Raw genomic sequence first — 17,956 nt, 5'->3', positions numbered from 1 at the left:
GTGATCTCAGGAAAGTGGAGAATCTGTACTTTCATAGGTTTATTTTTTCAGGAGATACCTGTCTACTCTCTAATGAATTCCACAATTCACATGAGACTGTAGTTGGTTGGGTTTGGGTGGGGCTTTTTAGATGTTCACTTCTACAAAATCTAAAATGGAAAGCTTAATCAAATTAGGGTTAGTTTAGATTGCATCTTGACACTTCTTGGATGTGTTTACCTGTTATATCTCAGCCTTTTTTAATGACTGTTTGTTAGTTGCTTTCTCTAAGACAAAACCTTGCTGTGATTTTTTTTTATAAGTCAAATTATCATTCAGTGTTTATCAAACATACTGTTGTATGTTACTTCAGGAACACTTCAAGTATCTGCCCACTGAGACACAAGACTTAATCAACATCTGGGCTTTGACAAATGGAGGGGATGCAGTCCAGCAGATCTATCCTGGTGGATATGGAATGTTTTAACACTGCCTCCCAACATGGGCCAATTACTCCTTAATTTTTAAAAAAAATATTAAAGCAAATGAGCATAAAAAGTACATTTGTTAAGAAGCCCACTAACACACAGCATTTAGATATAGATCATAAATGCATATAGGTAGGATATAGGTAGGATATAAGTATAGATACAGACAAAGGCAAAGTACAGTTATAGAAAGTATAGATCTATATAGCACTGCATGTAGATATAGATTATATTCAGGTACACACTTCAGAGTCTGATCCTCCTCACATACCCAACATTTTCTTTGACTCCAGTGTCAGATTGAGGTATATAAATAATGCAGGCTCAGACCTCTAGTTATCTCCATTAGAAAACAGGAAAAAGATATAGACGTTAGAGACCAAAAAATACCATGAGTAGAATATCCTGAATGGAACAGTATATGGTAAGCAGTAAACATAAGATGTGAAAAAATTGACTTCTGTGGTTAACTTCTATCAGGACAAATCAAGGAAAACCTGTTTCATAATCTAAGATGTACTAGTGCATTTGTGCCTTTTCTACATTGTCAAGAGGAGGTGCTTTTTATTTATTTATTTATTTATTTAACTTTGGTTAATTATCCCAGATATTTGTGTTTGAACAAAAGCTCTCTCTGTATCAGCTCATCCCGTCCTCTAGATGCCTGAGTTTGCCACTTCTTTCATTATACTAATCACAGACTGTTACACTGTAAAGCACCACACTTTTCCCATTCATATAAAAGCAACAGAGGAAAGAGACCTGGGTATGTTGGTTAATCCCAGGATCGCTATGACTCACTAATATGATGTGATTACCAAAAAGGCAAATGTGATCCTGGGATGGATTGTGTGAGGTATTTCCAGTTCAGATAGAGAAGTATTAATGCCATTGAATGAGGTACTGGTAAGATCTCATTTGGTATACTGTATACAATTCTGTTCACCCATGTTCAAGAAATTCAAAGTGGAACAGGTATACAAAGAAGATCTACTAGGATTATCAGGGGAATGGAGAGCCTATTTTATGAGAGGAGACTAAAAGAGTTCATTTTATTTAGCCTAGTAAAATCAAGGCTGAGTGGGGCTATGATTGATCTCTGTGTATACATCGGGGGGTAAATACCAAGGAGGAAGAAGAGCTATTTAAGCTAAAAGATGATGTTGGCACAAGAGCAAATGGATACAAACTGACCACAAATAAAGGAAGGTTTCCAGTCATCAGAGGAGTGAGGTTCTGGAACAGCCTCCTAGTAGGAGTTGTGGGGGCAAACAACTTAATTAGTTTTAAGAGAGAGCTTGACAAATTTATGATTGTATGATGGGGTTGCCTGTGGGGAGGGAGGGCTGAGCTCAACAGCCCTGGAAGGTCCCTTCCAGTTTATATCTTATGTTTCTAAAATCTTATACTCCCCCTCCCCCCCCCAGAATATTCTGTTGTGGGTTGTTGTGGTGGGTTCTGTTTTGGGTTGTTGTTTTTTTTGTCTTCCTCTGAAGCATCAGAAATGGCCAAACTGGAGATGGGACACTGGACAGGGTGAGTTGGCACTCTGGCTAGTTCTTGATCACATGCTCAGGGTCTAACTGATTGCCATATGTGGGATCAGGAAGGAATTTTCCCCTATGTCAGATTGGCAGTGACTTTGCCAGGTTTTCTCCTTTGTCTCCAGCCTGGGGCGCAGGTTGCTTGCCAGGATCAGTTGGATATCTCTCGCTTAATCATTTGCCTGCCATTGTGGGGCTTGGGCACTGGTGTGCTTATGGCACACAATAGCTTCATCTCCCAATGCTCTAATTTCAGTTGATGGGTTCAGTGTGCAGATGCTGGGTGGTGTTGGAGGTCTGTGATACGCAGGAGATCATACTGGATCATCTGGTGGTCCCTTTTGGCCTTAAACTCTCTGATTCTATCATTCAAAACCTACCTCTTTCAACCTAGACTTCTCACAGTAACATCACCAAAGAAAAATAAAAGAATCCCAGTCTTTGCTGGCTGGTGGAAAAAGAGAAAAACAGAAGAATATATCGTTGAGTGCACTTTCTAATTTGGGGAGGCAGTCAGATACCACAGTGATGGGAACCATACACAAGCCTAGATAGATAGAGATAGAAAATGATGTTAAAAACAGGGTTGGTGTAAATTTTTGCCATTTGATGTGCACATATACCTCCCATTGAGTTACCGGGCATACCAATGGGTAGGATTTGGTCCTTCATATTTTTCAAGCTTTTCCTGCTGTTAACAGTTCTTTAAATTCGTACTTTGATGTCTCTAAAGAATGTCAGTCCCCATCTAAAATGTATGCAAATTAGAGCTCTTGATGACAGCCTAGTTTTTTTTGCTAAGACTAATAACTGCATATTTCAATAAAGCATGTCAGCCGACTGATAAAGGAAATGCTTTAATTTGAACTGTTGTACCAGACATATTTAGTTATAAAATGACAACATTCTGTTAGGCTTAGGGTTACATAAATGATTAACCCTTTTGTAATTCTGCCTCACAGTTTAACAAGTAATCTGCACCTGTGGCAATCAGGTGGTAGACAATGCTCTGGACTCTCATTAAGTTCAGGTGATTTATTTCTTTCGGATATCAAGTACGTGATATTTCAGCCTCGCTACATAAATTGCATTGTAGCTGCGTCTTGTAAATGAAATGATTAAGAAAATCATGTCCCAATCTTTCTTGTTCAGAGAAAGTGTGAACCAATGATGCTTTGTAACAGTTTCATAAGCTGATACTAAGGAATTTTCCTAAATTCACTAAGGGGCGACATTCACATTCTAAAGGGGGGGAGGGGGAAAAGCATTTCTAATGTGTCTGATGGCAGAGCCTTCCAGTTGCAGCTCCACTTCTAATTTTCTTCCTCCACATCTAGAAAAGTTTCCAGTCTTACACCAATTTTGTCCCTCATGTGACTGAATTTGGCCCTTAGTGTTTTAATCTGTGATTCAAAATATGCCTACCTACTGTACCATATTTATATTTTTCATTAAAAGGGCGCATTACTGGTTTAAGGGACCATGGAGCCCCATGGCTATGGAAGGTTAGGGGCTCCTTAACAGTCAAGGATTCTCCTGGCCTCCCTCAACATTCTGTCTGTGCTTGACCCCTGCCCTGAGGTGCTCATGCCGTTGTTGACCACAGGATATTGCTGCTTATAAAATAGGACACCAGGGTTGGTGAATAAAAGAGAAGAAGAGGATGATGTGAGACCATAAGACCAACGATTTTTATACAATAATTGTCCAAAACACCATTGTAAGTTACTGTTTTGGACATCACAGTAGAGTTTTGTGTTGTTTTTTAGTAAGGGATAGGTCAAATGGTATTATTTTGGATGTGGAGCATCCCATATCACTAGTATGTGCAATCTAATGAGATTTGCCTATGAGATTATTGTGAACATATATATTAACTTCGACAATGTGTGGCCTAATGGTATCGATTTTGACAATGTGGACCCTAATGGTAACATTCTCATTGACATCAAACAACTGGATTGTGAGGATTCTGCTATCCTTTTTGAGGTTTTTTTTCCCCCTGTTTTTATGTATTATAAAACTATTATTCTGTTTGCTGTCATGTTTTTATTGTATACAATGATGATAAAATAGGCATCAGTGTTTGCGAATAAATAGGACATGATTTGATTTTAAAATCTCTTTTAGGTGCACTCTTTACAGATGAGTACAGCAGCAGACTGGTACCTGCCAGTTATTTTCCTTCAGGAAGCTACATCTCAATTAACAAAGTTGATAGACTGATTGTCTTAATGCAAATTCATGCAACAATGATTTCAGAGCTAGCAAATGCTTTAGTGTGATGGCCCAGAAAGGAAGGAGAATCCTCTGCATATATCTGTCATAGCACATTCATTACAGTAGTAAGATTTAGTGGGTTTTTTTTCTTTCACTGTAGTTGTATTTTTCTTTCACTAGACTTCATCCTTAAATGCATGGTTTAAATGTCGGTTTCATGTCTGATGTGAGGTGTTGCAGTGTTCCACGGCTTCTAGCACCATAAGCATAACCTGGAAGAATAGAAAAGAAAACCCTTTAAAATTGTAAGACAAGACTATGGGAGCATTCAAAGTACAGAGGGGAAAAATATGAGATGTGGTCAAAATTGAAAAACAATATGCCAAAGCATTTCTCTTTGTTCTTATTGCCCACAGGAGAGAGGGTGCAGGATCCTTTCAGGATAGTGGGAACAAGAGAGGAGTGCATTGATTTCACTATGTGAAAAAACAGTTTGTTAGCTGATCAAATATCTTCACCGATAGCTACGTTGTAAAATTGACAGGGCAGAGGATTTCTGAAGCAAATTTGCCTTTTTGTCTAGTAAGGCCTAATTCTCCTGTCATTGAAGTCTGTGGGCCTTTTGCTATTGATGTTAATGAAAGTTGGAACTGGCTGTGTCTCATAGAATATTTGCTGGTGGAGTTCTGTGTTGCTTAGATACGTCAGTGACTTGAGCCCTAAAATAGTGCAGATTGAGAGAGCTGCACATTTTAAGTTCTGACTGTTCATACAGAAGGATAATGCTAACAGTCGATATGATCAAATATGACCTTTTTTCATATGTCTGTATGTCTAGTGGTCACTGGCAACTCATGACATTTACTGATTGGCCATAAAATATTACATAGTTTTTGGGTAGCAGCCGTGTTAGTCTGTATCCGCAAAAAGAACAGGAGTACTTGTGGTATGGCTCAGCTGATGTACAGATCTTGGGAGACAGACCTGTCCTCGCTTACAGACAACCCCCCAACCTAAAGCAAATACTCACCAGCAACCACACATCACTGAACAAAAACACTGACCCTGGAACCTATCCTTGTAACAAAGCCCGATGCCAACTCTGTCCACATATCTATTCAAGTGACACCATCATAGGGCCTAATCACATCAGCCATACCACCAGGGGCTCGTTCACCTGCACATCTACCAATGTGATATATGCCATCATGTGCCAGCAATGCCCTTCTGCCATGTACATTGGCCAAACCGGACAGTCTCTACGCAAAAGAATTAATGGACACAAATCTGACATCAGGAATCATAATACTCAAAAACCAGTGGGAGAACACTTTAACCTGTCTGGCCATTCTATGACAGACCCGCGGGTGGCTATCTTAAAACAGAAAAACTTCAAAAACAGACTCCAACGAGAGACTGCTGAGCTGGAATTGATATGCAAACTAGACACAATCAACTCAGGGTTAAATAGGGATTGGGAATGGCTGAGCCATTACAAACATTGAATCTATCTCCCCTTGTAAGTACTCTCACACTTGCTTCTTATCAAACTGTCTGTACTGGGCTATCTTGATTATCACTTCAAAAGTTTTTTTTCTCTTACTTAATTGGCCTCTCAGAGTTGGTAAGACAACTCCCACCTGTTCATGCTCTCTGTATGTGTGTATATATATCTCCTCAATGTTTCACTCTATATGCATCCGAAGAAGTGGGTTGTAGCCCACGAAAGCTTATGCTCTAATAAATTTGTTAGTCTCTAAGGTGCCACAAGTACTCCTGTTCTTTTTACATAGTTTTTGTGATGTTACCCTAAAATAGTATGTGGAATTGGAAACTATTTCCTGAATAACTTGTGTCACTACCGCACCTTTTGTTGCGTGCTTGTTATTCTACAACTGTGGTAGCACATCATATACAATTCTGTAGTTTACCTCTGAACAGTACATAGACGTACTTAAAATGGGACCTGGATAGCTCAGAGGATTAGTAACAGGCTATGGAACCTTCCAGTTGTTTGTCACTGAGTCAAATCCATCAAGTTAATGAACGACCGAAAGTCTTTACAATCTAACCGTCTGTTTGCGATACGAGATGGTGGATTTAATCTAGTTCATAGTAGACGTGTGTCTACATCCAAAATCCCACCATTACAATTGGACTAGAACCCATGCTAACTGTCTCAGCAAAGAAACCATGAATGGGAACTGAATTATCCTCTCACCAGACAGGTTGTCCTTCCAGAACTGGTTGAGACTTGGTGGTGGGGTGAAATCAGAGAGAGCGCACAGCTCCTCTTTCTCTGCTAAAAGCAGAGAACAAACTCCCCTCCTCTCCCTGGCTTGGGTAAGTAGTGTGGCCCAGAGCTTCTACTCCTCCTTGATACTGTGATGACAACTTCCCCACCAGTTTCAGTCTACAGGCAGCATGGAAAATTGTGCTTTTGCAGCCACCCATAGTGCCCAGTTCTGCAGAAAACAAACAACTTTAATCTACATAGCTCGCACTCCAACAGTACATTCATTTCAAAAGGACATAAATCAATGTAATACTCCTAGGTGTATTACCTTTTTCGGTGAGGATAATTTGTATTAAACCATTTAAACTGTGTATTTATCTAATCTGACAAAATCACAAGAGATACTTATCCCAGCCATTTATGCGCCCCTTACCTGAGCACTTTAGGCACCTAAGGGCAGATCCTCAACGGGTGTGACGTGTCATAGCTCCACTGACTTCAGTGTACACCAGCTGAGATCCACCCCCCCCCCCCGAGAACGTTCAGATAGCTCCCAAGAGAGGCGCCTAACTTTCATATTAAAAACATGATTAAAGCTCAGAACACACAACTGATGATTCAGTTAGGCAGAGCTCGGACATGCATGAGAAAATCTGACAACAAGCTAATATTCTTAAACAATAGCTTCAAAAGAACTATTTAAAGGATATTAGGCAGTAATATACATCTAAGATTTTCCTAATTCTTCAGAATATGAAAAGTATCCTAAAGAACAGCTTTTTGGATCTAAAGTATGCTTAAGGGCACTAAAATATGACAGATTTTCTTTTTTGTAAATACTCCTCTAAAGTGTGAAGCATGAACTGTGTTGCAATCCAAGCTAAAGTACACCAATCAGTATTCTTACATATGATCTTTGGGATTCTCAAAGGATATTGATAATAGATAAAGAAAGATCCCTTTGATGTACTTGCAAAGGAAACAGTTAAGATTTCAGAGCAGACTGTAGGATTTTATTGCCAAAGTATTTTTCTTAAGATTGCTTTATCCTTTTGGAACGATATTAAGTTTCCAGTAACATTTCAGTGGTTATTTAGTGCCATTATGGCAGCAATTTTCTGAAAAATTGCTAATAGTGCAATAAGGATTGAGAAGACCTTTAGAAATAATTTAAAGGGTAAAATGACTTTATTTTTTACAATAGCCAATAAAAAACTTCTAAATTATTTTTGAAATCCCTTTGCCAAACTATTATTAGATTTACAGTTGGGGCCAGATCTGCAACTGTATAAATTGGCGTAGTTCCATTGACTTCTCTAGCAGGTGGGGATTCTGGATTTTAATTAATTACATGTTCATCATTGTTAGGGAAAAGATAGGATATCATACATGTCGATCAGGCCTTGGCTTTGAAATACATGACTCTCTTGCTAATTGGAATTCTTCTCTGTGTGGAGGGCCAGCACAAGGACTGTGCTCCAACTAAAACTTCAAGTGATAGTTTAAGTGGTGCATAAGATTTATACGAGCCAACATCTGCGAGTGTGTATCTGTGTTTGTACATGTACACACTCGCACAAAGAAGGTGTATGTAATGTTTAGAATGAGTCATAATGTGGCATGATCTGATGGATATTTTCTGAAATTGGTTTTTATTGCTAATTAAGCAGTAGAGGCACTTTCAGTTATTTTAAATGACTGTTATATGGATGTATTTTAAAGCCCATGAGACACTGGTGGAAAATGCCCACTCTGGAGGTACGTGGATTTTGCTCAGCTACATTCTAGATATACAACCTCTATTTTCATGTCTTTCTTTTTTTCAGGCGGAAGGTTCCAGGCTCCAGAGAGAGCTACGAGGATATTTAGCTGCCATCAAAGGTAACTTTTTAACAGGCTTAATATTTGTATTTATTTTTTAATAGTTTTTGTAAAAAGATGCCCAAACAAATCGGCTGTTTTGAAATAATTTTAAATACACAATGGGGAATCAGAGTGTAGTTGTGTGGCTTGCCCAACAGACAAGGTCAAGTGAGAGAGATCATTTTTCTCATCATGGTGCCTCATTTCTGATTTAGTATCTTGCATAGGCACTGTGGTCTAAGCTCTGAATTTCAAAATGTGTGACCCCTCATTACATGCGTGCAGCCTTGCACACGCATTTTTCCGTGCTATTCCTTATGCAGACAAGTGTTGTATTTCATGTGCACAAACTCCCATTTGAGCACGCAGAACAAGCAAAAACCAGAGCTTGCATTCTGTTATTCACCTTCACAAATGATAGTATCCAGAAAATATTATGTCCCAATAGAGGCCACTGGTGAACATGCTACCACTTGTGAACACTGCACTTGATCTTTTCAGCCATAATGCCCGAAGACCTTTCTGCTCAGGCAGTGGATCACTTCCTCTCACTCCTGATCAGTCTGACTCAGGCTCTAAGTCTTTGCATTGAGGTTTATTACACCTTTCTGACTGTCGGGTCCATAATATATTACCTTTCATCTACCAAAGAAAAAATAATTTCTTCTTTTGGGATCAAACCCAGACCTGAGTTGTTTTCTATGCTCTCCACAGAAGTTCACTGCACATCAGCCAAACATCGGGGATAAAGCAGAGTTGTTTAAATCCTAGTGGACATGTAAATCCAACCCACTGAACACAGTTACTCCCTGCAGAGAGGTTTCTCTTTTGTAATTGCCTCTTCTATAAAACCTTTGAAGGTATTTGGGGCCTGATTCTCTGGGGATAGCAAAAGAAGGAGGCCATTAGAGAGATGATAATATTTTCCTGATTCTTTATCCGGCCCCACCCCCAAGATGCTCTAACATGGACCAGCTAGCTACAGTGCCCAAAGGATTTCTTGTTGCAGTTACTGCAAGTCATAACAAAGTTTCAGAGGACATGGATATTCTAGGAAATTCTTGTTGATGAGAATCACAATACGGGAGTAAAAAGAATGGCTCAAGTTGTTGTTTACCATTTATTGTTTGTATAATTGTGCAAGGCACTGTACAAAAAATTCATATAACAGGCATGTGACATTCCTTGGTATCTAGATCAGAACAAGCTATTTTAGTTGGAAGGAATATGAATTCCTTTTTTTGGCAATGCCTGGTGCTACTATTGTATCATCATTACTCAGACCCCTAGCATTACCAGCCATATATTTAGTGAAAGAAATTATGATGTGGCTGCTTGTTAGCCAGATCATCTTTCCTCAATGTAGGCTGATTATTTTCACGGTGCTTGGATTTCTGTGCTGGTGACAACAATCCTCCTCTTCATCTCTAATTATTTTTTAATGTTTTGCCCCTTAACATCCTTTATTTACTTCATTATTTAACAAGACTACCCTTTGCACCGAATTTACTTTTACTTTATGTGAAAGTTCTTGATTCGCTTTATCGGTAATGCTGGTCTCTTTGAATGTTTCTCGTAACGTTGCTTGTCGTCTACATTTGAAAATCTGTTGAACTCAGTTTATTACTAATATGATGAATGAAATAAGTTTGGTGGCTCAGTACCTTCCCAGTGATCATCTCAAGAAAAGTAACATAATCGCAACTAGTGTCAAATGGCATCCTTGTTGGGAATCATATTTAGCACAAAATGATCTTTTTTGCCAAGGCAGACATATAGCAGCTTTTGTTAAAAACACAAGGGACAGTGATATTGAATATGTAATGAGGAATTTCTGTAAATGTACTATACTAAGATTATGCAAACAATAAACATATTATTTCATAAAGGTAACAACACCCCATATTTACACTGTGCTAAATTGTGCCTGGGTTCTGCATGGCCACACAGGGCAATAATCCCTTCTCCCCTTGTGTGGCCATACAGCACTTCATAGAATCATAGAATATCAGGGTTGGAGGGGATCTCAGGAGGTCATCTAGTCCACCACCCTGCTCAAAGCAGGACCCATCCCCAGACAGATTTTTGCCCCAGATCCCTAAATGGCCCCCTCAAGGATTGAACTCTCAGCCCTGGGTTTAGCAGGCCAATGCTCAAACCACTGAGCTATATGTGGAGCTTGTTCTGGGTGTGGGTGGGGAACAGGGACTGCTCACCCAAAAGCGAGCAACTGAGCACAAGGTGTAGTCAGTCAGGAGTAATCCCCTCCCTTCCTCCCCCTCCCCCCCGATGCAGTACGCTCCCCCATCCGCAGAGAACGGGGAGTGCCATAGGAATTGTACTTCAGAGAGACACCTGTGCCCTGGTACTCCTCCAAGGGCTGTAGAGGTCTATGTTGCCCTATGCTTGTAGTTGTGCCGAAAGGTTTAGATGAGCTCCTAGAAAAAGCAGCAGAAGATTGTCCAGTCACATCAGTGATGAGGAAACTGCTGAACATTCTTCAACCTAATGCCAAAATTTGCATTAGTTGAAACTGCAACATTCCAGCCCACACAAGTATGAGTTGAGAGTGTTCACTGCAAAGCAAATAACAGATCAGTGTATAGTTCTTGAACTGGTCAGTGCCTCCACTGTAAAATGATAATATTATCTTGTAACACTGACATTTGAGGCATATGGAAATTCTGCTACTTTATCACAATTGCACTTACTGAATAGTACAACTGTTCTTGAATTGTTAGTTCTTCAAGGCAGGGACTGTCTTCATTTTGTGTATTTTACTGTGCTGAGCACATTGTTGGAGTTCAACAAATAAATAATAACAACAACAAACAATTGGGGACTTATACATAGGAGATGAGAGTCAGCACTTTCTAACCATATTAACAGAGAGAATGTATACAGTGACTTGGTATATTTGGAGAAGGGACTGTCTTTTTGTTCTGTGTTTTCACAGTGCCTAGCACAATGGGATTTTGGTCCATGACTGAGGTTCCTAGGTACTACAGTAATAGCAATAAATAATCATTAATAATTAGTCATATTTAGATGTTGTGTTTCTATAGTCGGGGAATACTGTTAGTTGATGTGCTAGGCAGAAACAGAAGTTTGACATTCTGAGCAGAATTACAGAGCCTGCATCGATTGCTGCTCTTTAATTATGGATACATTTTTGATGAGACGGCTGATACCCTTATCAGAACAGATTACACTGGTAGCTATTTTCAAAGATATAAGTACAGCAGAACAGCATCTGAGTCTGAGGAAGTGGACAAACTGAAACATTTAATCTCTAATTAAAAGGATTTTCTCTCTTATTTGGCAGAAAGCTGCCATGGTATGAACTTAATTTTACTCCATGACATTAGAATCACAGGATTCTAGAAGTTAAATGTGGAAAAGCCGTAGCAGATCATTGCATGCTTCAAACAATGTGTAGTCAAATGACCCTTCTTTGACCATTTTTTGTTCATTCATTTTAATGTAAAGAAAAAGATCATTTCTGAATTTTAATAATGCACATTCCTAAAAGAAAAGAGTTTCTACAGCATTCATGCTCCTCCCTGAGCTCCGTGGTGCTTCCTAAACCTCTTGGCTTTAGCCTATCCAGGCCCTTCTTGTCCCTCTATGGCTCTTATTCTTTTCTGGTGACCATTGGAAGGAATAAGGTAATTGTGTTAAATGAGTGTAGAATATTTGATTTTATGAGATGCTAATATGAGAATGCTACACCTCGCCTGCATTTCTGTATCATTGTGGCTACATTTCGCTGCATCTATTCAACCTATATTAGTACTGTCATAGAGTAGAGGATTAAGGGAGTGGATAAAATTTCCCTGATTACTATAGTTTTCATCTGATGGCTGGGGTCCTTCCTTCCCTCAAACCTCTCTAGTATCAGGTGCCTTCAGGGCTCTCTGAGATTTTTATCTCTGAGCTCTTCAAAAGCCACAGAGAGTTGTAGTTGGCTCTAATCAAGGTTGCGTTTAATGGTCCTGAATTTTAAATAAATCCTAAATCAACCTCCCTTTTTGCACCTCTAATTTATTTGCAAGGTACACAAAGGCATGTAGATGTTTACCTGCAGTTATTTGTGGATGCAAAGTGACGGGGTCAAGCCCTGTCTTTCTTTGATCATTTGATATGACATGGAAATGACAGCTGGTCTTCAGAAGAGCTGTAGGAAAGCTCTCACATTCTGTGGCTGACAAATTAGCTCCTATCACACATCGACATAAATTACTTAAAGTTAGCCATTTCATTTCTTAGAATTTGTCTTTTGGATAAGATTTACTAAAGAACTCTGTTAATTCCTCCGAGAACCTCACTTGGAAAAGACCCCTCCCCACTCGAGTAATAAAATACTAGGAGGCAGGCCAGATTGCTTAGCTCAAGCCACATGTACAGAAATTTCTCATAGACTGAGCAGGGCTCTCCATTTGGAACAAGGAGGTCAGCCCCAGAATGTGTAGATCACAAGGGAGCAACTGGAGTTCAGGGCCCACCACATAGCAACCTTGTTCCTCTGAACCCTATCCATGGCTCTCTGCTGGCTTTGGGCTCCCTGGCAGCCTGGTTTCATGGATGCTGTGCCATTATGGACTCCGATACCCTGCTGCCCCTGGAAACACCCATCAGTGGAAGCATCACATCTTGGAAGGTCTCCGCTTCTTCACGCTTTATAATGTTTAAAGCAATTTACTCCTAGAGTAGGTAGGGGCAGACTTGTTCCCTCCCATGCCTGGCCTGCTGCCTTCAGGCTTGTCCTTCTGCATGTGTGGATCCCTAATCTTGCTAAGAGCCCTTGCAAGATCCAGGGAAGGTGGCTCTTCTGCATGGAAAGAGGGAGTAGATTTCATCTATGCAAGGCTCTCAGGGGAAAGATAGAGCCCTCAATAGCTGGATTATTTCACACAGATTTTACCAAGTAACTCAATTATTTCATCATTTCTAGTGATTAAATAGTAAGTGATCCAATTACCAAGAACAAGCAATACTAATTCAAACAATTGATATTAAATATGAATTGCGAACTGCTCATCATTGGTACAAATTATTTTACCATTCCTTAGAACTTAAATGGCTTTTTTAAAGTAATTTATCTTTCTCAGTGACAGCAGTTGAGAGAGGGAGACAGCACACAGCCTAGGAATGCCACTAATCCTCTTAATTTCAGTATTGAAGAACACATAAGAGTTATCAGTATATGACGAACATTGAATGTGAATACAAATCAATAATCCCTGGACATTGTGAGTTCATGCTAAGACAGTTGTGTGCACACATACAAATGGGAAGCCACACGCTGAAAGCCTGGCTGTAGTTCATTGTACATATATACATACACACATGAAGAATATAGTAATAAATATAGCATAAAAACAATAGTCAGGAGGCAAGAATCATAGTCACGAGGCCAAATTTAGCCCTGTGGTGCAACTAGGTACAACTCCCGTTATCTTAGGTTACATCTGAATTTGGTCTACAGGGTCTACAGCAATATGGGGAAAGAACAGATTATTGGGCATTGATAAAATATTATGTTTGCACTTTTCTGGTATATTTTTGATACAGGCCAAGCATGATAAAGAGTCTTTACATTTTTTTAAAACAGAAGTATAACTAGGATCTGCAACATTTAAATAATATTTGTCCTTTCTACTACTGCATTAATGGAAAAAAATGTCTCGCTTGGAAAAAATATGAGAATGTCTGGTCAGTTTTGCAGTTTTGTGTGTATTAATCCACGATACTCGTAGGTTGTGTTCTCACTTATTTATCTATTTAGTCATTTTAATAATTGATGCCCTGCATGATATCTACATGTTCAGGGGTGGTTGGTTGGTTGGTTTTCCTTTTGTTTTTTCAGGTTTTACAAATAATGAATGTTGAATTTTGTTATTGGTATTTGTTGTTGTTTTTATTTGCTATTTCCTCTGTGCATCTATTTATACATATACAGTTTTATGTGCTTTTTTATTGTTTTTATATAAAATATCATGTTTAAAAGAAAGTATCTGTCAATAGAGATGATCTTATACTCAGCACTGATTTTTGTTTGCACAGTATCATATCTGTGTCTGAGTTGAATGTAAACAGCAGCTAGATATAAAGCGAAGGGCTTTGTTGGCGTGTGTACTGCAGTAACATATGTTGTGGGTGTAGTACGCAGTGTGCTCAAGGGCAGAAGAATGATGTTTCAGAGTGGATCAAAGTGTGAGTAAGGATGTGTGCATTTTTATTGAGTGAATGGTCAGAACACAGTATTCCTAAAAGCAACAATGCTGCTTTGTTTCTTTTTTTACTGGCTGAATTAATTTGTGGCAGTAGAAAGAGGATTTGATATAGAGCTCTACTAAAATATTTGAAAATCCTCTCCATTTTGTCTGGTACATTCTAAATCACATTTAAAAAAAAATCAGTAATACCTTTAAGGTCCAGTGATGCATCTTTCCTAGCAAGGATCAGGTAGCCATATCTAGAGAGGAGAGTGAATTCCAGCAGAGGGAGGGAAATCTTCCTTAAGCCCTTACCATCAATTTGAACACTCTGGGCTAGATTGTGGCATTAAATAACAGTCCTACACTGGCAGTGGTGCACCAAGCCCAGTCGGAGCATTGTGAAGGATTGCACACAGTGTCTCCTGTTGCTCTGGGGAAGCACACAGACAGTGCACTATCTTTAAAGTGAGTGCAGTGAAAGCGCCACTCTGCATTCAGCCAGCTCCACTGGCCTGCCACGGGGGTGGGATGAGGCTTGGTCCTGCTCTCTCCCCTTCCTTGGTCTCCTACCCTCTTCCACACAAACCTCTGTTAGCAGTCAGAGCCCTGAGGTGCTCCAGCATTCCTTGGTCCCAGCCTGCTCATATAGTGACGAGACACCCATGGATTTAATGGTGCAAGATTGAATGCAAAAGCTCCCATTGTGCTTGACCCTTGTGCCCCTCCTTCCCGTAAGCTTCCATGGAGAGGCCAGAAAAGAAAAATCTTTTTTCTTTTTTTCTTTTCTACATAGAAAATCATTTTTGTAAACAGAAAAGTACTTTATCATTTTACTTTTAATGTCCCGTGTGTTTTTCAAAGAGTGGGCAATGAGTGGGAGGGTCACTGAGCAGATCACAAAATACCTTCCTTGGAGTATTCTAACAGGAGTTTCAGGCTATTCCAGATTTAGGGGGTAACGTCTGTATTTCTTTCCAGGGAAGATCAAAATTTCACTGTTATTCTGAAATTCAGTCAATTAAGGGTTAATTCTAAAGCTTACACTAGAGATATTTCCAAGGCAGAGCAGATGTGCCGTAGCAAACAAAGATTTTGGCTGGCAATTTTTTTGTAATTAAAAAGCTGGATTTTTTTCAAGCATTCCGTTTTGTTGTCGTTGGAATTCAGCTCATTTCAGCAGGTTTTATGTAAAAGTTTAAATAAAGTTTGGGTGTAATTATAATGTTGGCCTAACCCTTAAGGTTATCTCAGGAAGGGTCAGTTCACTTCTGCAGATAGAGCCAGGATTTCATCCACTATTAAAATTAACAGCAACACTCCCATCTACTTCAGTCAAACCAGTTGATCTGGGTTTGATTCTCCTCTCACAGGTTTAGACTGATGTTACCTGTGCTCACTTCAGTGGAGTTACTTCTTACTTACATCAATGTAAGTGAGAAGAAATCAGACATTTTGTATATTACAGAGTGATTAAAATGGTCTAGCTAGTCTACTATCTTCTCACCAGTAATGGCCAATGGTTCAAAGGAGGGTATAAGAATCTCATTGTTACAACCTGGCACAGTACCCCTCTGTATGACCACCAGTCTGTTGCGAGTGGACTCCTACACTGAGTCCCATGTGCTTTCAAGCCAACTGGGTTTGGACAGAATTATAGTCACTGTTTCTAGCTTTGGGTTTGTTAGGCACATTTCCAGGCTCAGACCCTTTGTCTGATCCCTTCTTGGGACATGGGACTGCAATGCAGCTACCCTAAACCCTGAAACCTGTGCCTCAATCCTCCCAAGCTCCCAACTACCAGTCATGTACACAAGCTCCCACAGAGCTCTGCTGAGGCTGTGGTCTCTCTGAGCTACTTGTTTAACCCCTTCAGGGACAATGTGGCAAGAAAGGAAGGAACACAGGTTTAGCAAAGGAATTTCTTAACCAAAGTCACTTTACTCTTGAAAGCACTCAAGACTTACAGATTTTTAAAATGACAAAAGGCCGCCTTCCCCAGTCTGATCTCACCCCTTATGTGAGTCAGTGTTTCAGGCTGGGTTGAGTCTCTCCTGCACATCCTGCTTACATGTTACACTGGCTGGCCTCTTGCACAGAGTAGCATGCTGTCTTGAACAGTGTCTCTGCCTGCTTGCCATGTGCTCCCCTGGCATGCTTCAGCCCCATCCCCCATTCATGCTAGCACCACCTGCATAGAAAAACGTTGTTCCATGGGGGTGAGCCAGGAGCTGAGAGCATTCAAAGTTGATAGCTACAGATTGCCATTTTGTTGGCTTCTCAGTGACAGTCCTTCAACAAGTTTTCAAGTGATTTTCCTGTGCAGAGCCACTATCTTAATGGGCAGAGCTGCTATCTGAATGTAATTCAATACACTGCCTTGGGACAGTTTAGACACATGTTCAGCACCTAATACAAAATGGAGTTCATAAGTGTATACAAAGATACCCTACTCTGTCACACTCATAATAGACTATAAAGGACATTTCTTGTTAACTCCAGGTAGTTAGTGGCTGGTTTATGCCCTGAACATGAAGGTTTATGTTTTGTTTAAACTCTTTGAAAGCTACATTCTTACCACACCAACAAACATTATATATAGGGCCCTACCGATTTCATGGCCGTGAAAAACATGTCACAGACCATGAAATAAGCCCTTCCCCATGAAATCTGATCTCCCCTGTGCTGCTGGGAACACCCCAGCTGGGGGCTCCTAGCTGTGAGTCCAGCCACTCTCGGTGGGGAGATCACTTTGGGTGCCTCCACATGCTGCAGGAAGCGCTGGGGCTGGGCAGCAGCCCCGGAGGTTCTTGCAGCCAGAGGAGGCTTGTGGAGGTGGGTCCCATCTCCCCCTTGCTGCTGTGAGCGCCCCAGCTCGGGGCTCCTAGCTGTGAGTCCTGGCCAGGCTAGGGAGGGACAGGACTTGTCCTTCCCATGACTTGCCACTCTCTGGCGGGGGGAGATCAGTCCCATCTCTGGGTACCTTTTGGGTTGGGACCCTCACAGTTACAACACCGTGAAATTTTAGATGTTAACATCTGAAAATGTGAAATAGACAAATTTAAAAACCCTCTGGCCATGAAATTGATCAAAATGGACCATGAATTTGGTAGGGTCCTATTTATATAGAAGGGGGAAAAGGTGGAAGTAAATAAAGATTTGACCCACTATTCCCTGTGTTGCGTAGAATAATATATTGTTTTTCTACAAAATCCTAGGCATGCAAGAGGCCTCTAAGAAGCTTACAGAGTCTCTTCATGAAGTATATGAGCCCGAATGGTACGGCCGGGAGGATGTGAAAATGGTTGGAGAGGTAAGAGGTGTGAATGTGAAGAAACGTGGTTGAGAATAGATTTGTCTGAACCAAAGAATGGAAATATTAACCTTAAGTCACTGAGTTCCTCATTT

General features: G+C 40.2%; 1 protein-coding gene across 2 annotated transcripts in view; it reads left to right on the top strand.

The window, feature by feature from the left end:
- LOC113407039 (amphiphysin-like) overlaps positions 1-17,956 on the top strand; it is a 186,515-nt gene that overhangs the window by 90,901 nt on the left and 77,658 nt on the right. For both annotated transcript variants that reach the window (XM_026654124.1, XM_026654122.1), the window contains exons 3-4: positions 8,294-8,348; positions 17,767-17,861. In XM_026654124.1, the coding sequence (XP_026509909.1) occupies positions 8,294-8,348; positions 17,767-17,861 (150 nt within the window). The remainder of the gene's footprint in view (positions 1-8,293; positions 8,349-17,766; positions 17,862-17,956) is intronic.

Source organism: Terrapene carolina, unplaced genomic scaffold (assembly GCF_002925995.2).
Source record: "Terrapene carolina triunguis isolate 2854851 unplaced genomic scaffold, T_m_triunguis-2.0 Scaffold182, whole genome shotgun sequence".
NCBI classification, from domain to species: Eukaryota; Metazoa; Chordata; order Testudines; family Emydidae; genus Terrapene; species Terrapene triunguis.
The sequence above is the reverse complement of the archived record's forward strand: the minus strand, read 5'-3'. Positions and strand labels throughout refer to the sequence as shown.